Raw genomic sequence first — 7,500 nt, 5'->3', positions numbered from 1 at the left:
GTCAGGAATATAATGGTTAATGGTTAAAATAAATGTGCTAGACATCTAAGGTCATATAGCATTATAGGAAGGTATAGTAAAGGGGATGTCAGGTGATAGTTGCTATGTGTCAACTATCTAGAGGAGTGTTGAAAGGTTGAAGATGGGGGAAAAGGTTATGGTGGTTTAGGTAAGGGAGTTAGATCAAGTGAAGGATATTTATGCATCTGAGGAAGGAGAACAGGTTGTCAAGGCAGAAGCTGTGGGATTCTGTAAGGATGTCTGATATGTTGGGAGGTCGGCGAAGGGAGGATAGGTGTGGAAAAGCAGAGGTACATGCTGTATTAAAGCGCAGACAGGACAAGAGAATTTGTGGAACTGAAAGAGGGACGTTACATCTTTGACCAATGTAGGAGAGCTATAGCTTATGAGTGATATCATATATTGGGGAATCTGGGGGAGAAGGAGCTAGGGGGTGTGAAGGAAGGGTATTAGGAGGTAGGGAATTTGGGGAAGGGCATTGTTGTGACATGAGTGATTCTTGTGCGTATCCGGGAGGGAGTGCAAAAGATAGAGGGGATGGAGGGAGGGAGAATGTGCCTATAGTTGGGGTTGAAGGGGTGGGTTGTGTTGGGAGGGAGTAGATGTGGGGGGAGTATCAGTGGTAGGAGGGTTAATATCGGAAGGATGGATAGTTCGAGTTGAAGGGGATGTGCTGTCTTGCGAGGGATTAGGAAGAAGGGGTGTAGGGGTGCTGTGAGTAAGAGGGGGATGGATATCAGGAGGATGGGTATTGGGAGGATGGATATCAGAGGTGGACGGAATTGAGGGGGTTAGGTTGTGTTGAGAGGGAGTAGGAGGAAGGGGTGTAGGAGGAATATTAGTAGGAGGGGTATGAATATTGGCAACCACTTCCAGTGTGGAAGGAGAATGAGTTATGGGATCTTGTCTTAAGCATATAACTTTCGTCAGAAATATATGTATTTCTGACGAAGATATAATCGAAACTGGTCAAATACATCTCTTGTATTGTGAAGATATCCATTCTCATTCATACCTTTTCTACATTTGTCAACATGAATATGGTTCAGGATGATGTTTAATCAACTTCAAATTAATCTTCTCTACATATATATAAGTAACAGTCACACTTACATACATACCACATAAAAGAGATGAAGTTCTGAAATACATTTATCTGAAGCTGGACAACTTTTGATAGCTTTAGAAATACAACCAAAATTATCTTTAGAAAAAATCCCTAAAGTGCAACCACAATTGTGCATGAAAGTCACATCATCCAATTGTTTTTACCAATAACATAATGCTGAAAATCTTAAAGGTACTATACAAACTCAATGCCCTCAAATTTAAAATCTCCTACTTTTGTTTCGGGCAGTACAACTTTCCCATTTATACTGAATGCCATGACATATGAAGCAACCTTTCCTTCTACTTCCTCTGATTTCAAAGCCACAATTAACTTCTCCTTTGTGCCCGGTATAAATTTAAAGCTGGAGAATCCATGGGTGTCAATTTTATCACCAACATGACTGACCTGTTGAGAAAGTGCATCATGAATTTTGGTAACACAAAACAATCAATCATTTATCTGTGTACAATTATGCATTATAAATATATGATCTAAATACCCCAATTCAAATATAAGTAAAAAATATTTACCTTGATATTTTCAAATCCCTCAGTAGCTTGCAACATGATATTTGTGCCACGGTGTTCATCTTCCTTTTCATCATACCGAGTTGAAGAAGCTCGCCTTGGTAAAAATACCCAACGTTGATGACCCTCTGACCATGAGCATGACTCATGAATCATATAACCTGACCATTCAGAAAAAGTAAAGACAATTTAAACTATGGGATAAATAAAATTACATGAAAGTTATTATGAGTGCCTAAACTAAAAACTGAAATTCAGCAAAGCTATAACAAATGTTTTAAGAAAACAAAATAAGCATGATTTGTCTTGCTAAACTGTTAATACATAAATAATAAAATTACCTAAGCATAATAACCTTATCACTCACCTGGGAAAAAGATTCCTATGGCTTCTCTCAATTTTTCATAGTTCCGCGTCCAGTCATGATGTTCAACAAACCCTCGTGTGGATATCGTCTTTACCCACTGAGGATTATGGTTGAGCAGTTCTCCTTGAGCAGTTGTCCACTCCTTGCCAAGGCCCCCAACTATAAGTGTCTCATCCTTCACTGTAGCCCATTCACTTTTAAATCCTAAAATTTCAAAATACTTATATAATTTTTTACTTTTTATTTATCTTAAATATTTCTTAAAAGTTTTAGTTTCATATGCCAATAAACTCTAAGACTGTAGTCAGATGTAATTCAACATAAAATATAGAAATAGCTCTGTCACATCTAACCCACTACTGTTGGGGATGGCATGTACATATGTTGCCCCCTGAGATTTTAGTTTAGTAATTGTTTACAAACAGATGGCTCTAACAGGGGCTTAGTCTCCAAGGAATCAATTAGTAGTCTTGTATATTTCTCCTGTTTATCCTCTTCTTTCATTTTCAGAAATATTATTTCTTTATTTCATATTTCTATTGGCATTGTTAATAACATTATAATAATCATAATGTCAATAATAATGTTATAATATAGATATTAACATAATTTAAAAATAAGCATATTTCATCAAAAAATAGGGGAAATAACGAAAATCTTCACGTGATAATGTGTATTATGATATAATACAACAAACATACAACAAATACCTTTTGTATTTCTGCCATTGCCATCTGTTAAAACAACCCAAGGGATGACTTTGTTCTCATGAAGATCGACTTCATAAATAATGCCTGTGCGATCATCCACTGCATAAAGCTTGCCGTTGAAAACAATGAGCTCTGACAGTTCCATTCCTCTGCCTCCATAAGCCATGTTGGATTTGAGAGAAATAACTTCCTTGTCCCATTCAACACTAACTTCTTCACTCTCCACATTAACTGTAAGATGACCCTGAAAGATATTTGGTCCAAAATTTAAAAAAAATTGATGAGTTACTTACTTAGTTCATTAACATATCAACGCATCTTAAAATCTTGGCAAAGTTATACAATCATAAATAAAGTGAAAAGGTATAACACAAATGAAAGAAATTACCTTTTTCAAGTAGCTGATCCATGTATTTTTATCAGTTGGATGTTTAGAGTCTGTGTCTAAGTCTGTTACTACTGCTATTCTGTACTTAATATAACCTCTGTCGCTGTAGACAGGCTGTGTTAAGGGATATGTACTGCAAAATAAGAATCAAAAAGGTGAATGTAGAAAAATATGATCGAGATATATTTATACGTACAATATACCAAGGGTGATTTGCACTTCATCACATCTATATCAGTTGAACATATATGCTATCACAAAGGTATATATATATACATATATATATATATATAGATCTACCTGTTGTAGAAGGTAAACCAGTTACGCTGATGATGGTGTCCATGACCATGCTCCTCACCATGACCCCATATATCATTGGTGAGATTACTAGTACCAACTCGGGAAGTCGGCATGATCATGAACAGCACCAACAGAGACACCAGTCCAACAGCAGCTACCAGAGTTACAAACTTTGTCTGAAAAAGATAGTGGTCAAAGTTTACTGGAATTGATTCAGAGGTAAAAAAATAAATAAAAAAATACTCAACTCAACATACAGTCAGATCATTTAGGTTACTTCAGTGTTGTGCTTATTTTCAATTAATGACCGTGTATGATATGACTACATGCTGTGACCAATGTAAATTTTGTTCATTAACTGTGTTTACAAAGAGATGGCTTCACAAGAGCTGAGTTACCATGGAGTCAATTACTATTCCTACATTTCTCATGTGATTAACCCTTTTCTTGATTTTCAGAAAGATTATTTTTCATCATTTCACTATTTCTATTGTTACCAGTATTTTAGCCCCTTCCCACTGGGTGGCATCTATGTACAGTTGCGGACACCCCTATGGTGCGAGGACTGATTTTTTTTCTGACTATACATGCATAGTATCCAGTATTTTGTGAATGGAATGCTCTTGTTTGTATGGAAATCTGTGATTGATGCCTGGTATTTCACAAATACATTCACTGAAAACTAATATCAGCCACTATAATATGTTAAAAAGTCAGGAAATGTTATTAAGCTTTGCTGAATACCTATATTACTGTTTGAAATATATGGCATTTTCCTTAAAGAAGAATTAAAAATGGTATAACTGGAAACTTTAATACAATCACGATAGCCAAACATCGATGACAACATTCAACATTCTCAAATCATTTTTAAACAAAAAGTGTGCATGTAAAAATATATGTAAGAATTTCTGTTAAATTTATTAACATAAAACACATTATTTTAAGGAGGTGAAATACAAATCACATGTTATATTATCTATGAATGTAAATCGTAAGGCTTTCAAGCCTGATTTATTGTTTTTCCACGGCTTCTGTTGGAATTTAGGAATGGCAAATTACCCAATTACTTGATGGGTTGTTTATGCACACTCAAGTCCCATGGAGTGATCCCTTAAATATCAAGATTTGCAGAGAACATTAGGTCAGAAAATTCTAACAGATCATCAGAGATACCTTTATGCGGGACAATTCATTAAGCATATCCGAAGTGGATATTCGTTTCAAAAACAGTAACACTTAAAAACATAAAATGTCTTTCTCATATATCCATTACACACACACACACACACACACACACACACACACACACACACACACACACACACACACATGCCTACAGTCACACTCACACTCACACTCTCATACTCACACACACACACACACACACACACACACACACACACACACACACACACACACTCACACACACACACACACACACACACACACACACACACACACACACTCACTTACACTCACTCACGCACGCACATGCTCACTCACACGCGCACATGCTCACTCACACGCGCACATGCTCACTTACACGCGCACATGCTCACACACACACATGCGTACTTACATACTCACATGCTCACTTACACATGCACATGCTCGCTTACACACGCACATGCTCACTTACTCACTTTTCTAGTGCAAAACATGAAGAGAGAGGGAATGTCCTTGACAAGCAAGTAAGTGTCCTCAGTCAGATTTCCTTCATGTTATAGATAATTGTAAAATTATTTCAACCAATCACAGTTATCGTTATAGACCTACGTTGCTCCCTAATGGAATACTACACACTACAAATGTATAGCCAGATAAAAATTGTTACCTCCAGACTCATGGTGTATCAGTCGGAAATGTCCACAACTGTACATGCCATGGATATTGTGGAAAAAGTAGCAAGTGGCATTGCATCATGACCATCTCCCGCTGTCAGCTCATCAGACAGAGCTTGTTTTTCTCCATTAGTAGCAACATCATTGGATGGTAAAACTTTTCAGCAATAGCACCTAACATGAAGGTAAACCTTTACATTCTAATTTTCTATAAATATCAAAATATAAGCTTTTCAACCCCTAATGTTGCCCACAAACTACCAAACGAGCTAGGTGCAAATAGGAGAAACTGTCAATGCACGCCAATAACCCCATGTTAGTGGCCCAATAGCCAAATTTTAAAAACAAATCATAATGTTAAGGATAATAATAACAGTATCAATATTCATAACTTTAGAATTTTTTTACAAAGTTAAGGAATTGTGAAATCTGACCTAGAACCTACTGACTCCTTGGTGGCTGAGAACATGTGCTACAAAAGTGGACAGTACATAAACCCACGGTCTACAGGATAAGGGTACTGTCTTGAGAATCACAAAATTTAGCCAGTTTAAAAACTTACAATATATATAATCATTTGAGAATGATTCTTTTCACCTTTTGCAGAGTATGAAATTCAGTTCTTTTGAATTTATGTAACTGAAAAAAATCTGCAAAGTTAAGGAATTGGGAAATCTGACCTAGGACCTACTGACTCCTTAGTGGCTGAGAGAGGGAATGTCCTTGACAACCAAGTAAGTGTCCTTACTTTCTACTTTCCAACAGAGTTTAGCTTCCACATAAAAAGAAAAATCTCTTCTTTCAGTAACAAGCAAATCATTTTTATATTCACTTAAAAAAGCAAGCAAACAATATAGGTCAAACTATGTGATTACTGCATGAAACAATAATTTTGAAATCTCAAATTGGTTTTATGAGTACTGTTTCAAATAAGGAATCAATTTCTATGTAAAATCAAGCATAGAAAAAGTAACCTCTCTTTCATCTTTCTTAAATTCAAAAACTTCCATTCCAAAGATTGTTCTTTCCATCTAAAAAAACAGGTCCCCATTGGTTTGTTGAGTCACTGTTTTATAATGTACATCAGGAGTATTATGCAAGCCATATTTGATAAGCATAAATTCTCTTGGAATCAAATCTATTCTCATTTTTGTACTTTAACTTATATATATGGGTAAAATGCCACAGGAAGTGTTACAAGGAACCTATTAAAACAAAATGCAAATGACCAAAAATCCAGGTACACATACTTAGGACTATGTCTATATCTACCCAAGATAAAACATCAAATTGGACCCTCATATTCACAGGATAGTTTCTTTATGCATGCAAGAGTATCAACACATTCTTAACTCACTTTGGCTCTTGTAAGCCTATGTCCACTATCATATATAATTGTAGAAGTCATTCCTGATAATATCATATGTGCAAAAATACCAAAATGAAGATGTATTTTGAACACAAAATAGGATATGGCTTACCTGCACATGAAGAGTTGAATTTCCAACTCTATATGACAGAGGCGTTCTGCTAAACACCGCCTGCCTCATATCTAATACCATGTTGCTATTGTCAATCATATCCTCTGAAGGATTGGAAGACATGAAGACAGACCATACAAGATCTTAGTTGAGTTGGATTCTTCAACACTCTTCTGTAAGGAATGCCAAAAATAGAATAAGACAAAAGAAAATATAAATTCTTGTCATAATAAAATCAATATCAGGATCTGTAATATACTGATGTTCATCTGACAAAAGGTAACATTTATTGCACCCAAAATAAAAGGATGGTGATGAAACCTGGAGTTTCTTTATTCATTAATAAATAAAAAGGGTGGGCATTTCAGTAAGATATTCTATGTCCTGAGGAAATTAAACTCATAATATTTTGCATGGAAAATGTCTAATACTGCAGGGTTTACATTTTAGCACAAGAGTACCTAACACAAGCGACAATGTTATATATTCATGTATTATTCTGTATTTTAGCTTCCTCCAAAAAAGTCAAAGTTTCCTACTGTTCGGCTGTGAATCTGGAGGTTGAGAGTGGGAGAAAATGAATATTATTGATTGGTATATTTGTATCTAATAATTGCACTAAGATAGGGAAAATCTAAGGGCACTGTCATAAAGATATGTATAAGATACTCTCACTGATATATATGATCTGTGCAGGCAAAGAATAATGTCAGAAATGAAAAAAATAATTCGCAACAAATGCCACGCTGAG

The 7,500-nt window shown here is 35.7% G+C and overlaps 1 protein-coding gene across 2 annotated transcripts in view; it reads right to left on the bottom strand.

Moving 5' to 3' along the window:
• LOC113812035 (soluble calcium-activated nucleotidase 1) overlaps positions 1-7,500 on the bottom strand; it is an 11,942-nt gene that overhangs the window by 1,666 nt on the left and 2,776 nt on the right. Inside the window, exons 2-8 of one of the 2 annotated variants that reach the window (XM_027363895.2) lie at positions 6,750-6,922; positions 3,425-3,600; positions 3,125-3,257; positions 2,737-2,980; positions 2,027-2,230; positions 1,663-1,820; positions 1-1,537 (exon numbers count right to left, since the gene is read on the bottom strand). The exon at positions 1-1,537 is cut by the window's left edge and continues 1,666 nt beyond it. In XM_027363895.2, the coding sequence (XP_027219696.1) occupies positions 1,325-1,537; positions 1,663-1,820; positions 2,027-2,230; positions 2,737-2,980; positions 3,125-3,257; positions 3,425-3,600; positions 6,750-6,872 (1,251 nt within the window). In that variant the 5' untranslated portion in view covers positions 6,873-6,922 and the 3' untranslated portion in view covers positions 1-1,324. The remainder of the gene's footprint in view (positions 1,538-1,662; positions 1,821-2,026; positions 2,231-2,736; positions 2,981-3,124; positions 3,258-3,424; positions 3,601-6,749; positions 6,923-7,500) is intronic. The other variant, XM_027363896.2, reaches the window with a different exon arrangement.

This window comes from Penaeus vannamei, chromosome 21 (assembly GCF_042767895.1).
Source record: "Penaeus vannamei isolate JL-2024 chromosome 21, ASM4276789v1, whole genome shotgun sequence".
Classification (NCBI taxonomy): domain Eukaryota; kingdom Metazoa; phylum Arthropoda; class Malacostraca; order Decapoda; family Penaeidae; genus Penaeus; species Penaeus vannamei.
Note: the sequence above shows the minus strand (reverse complement) of the source record. Positions and strands in the feature narration are given on the sequence as shown.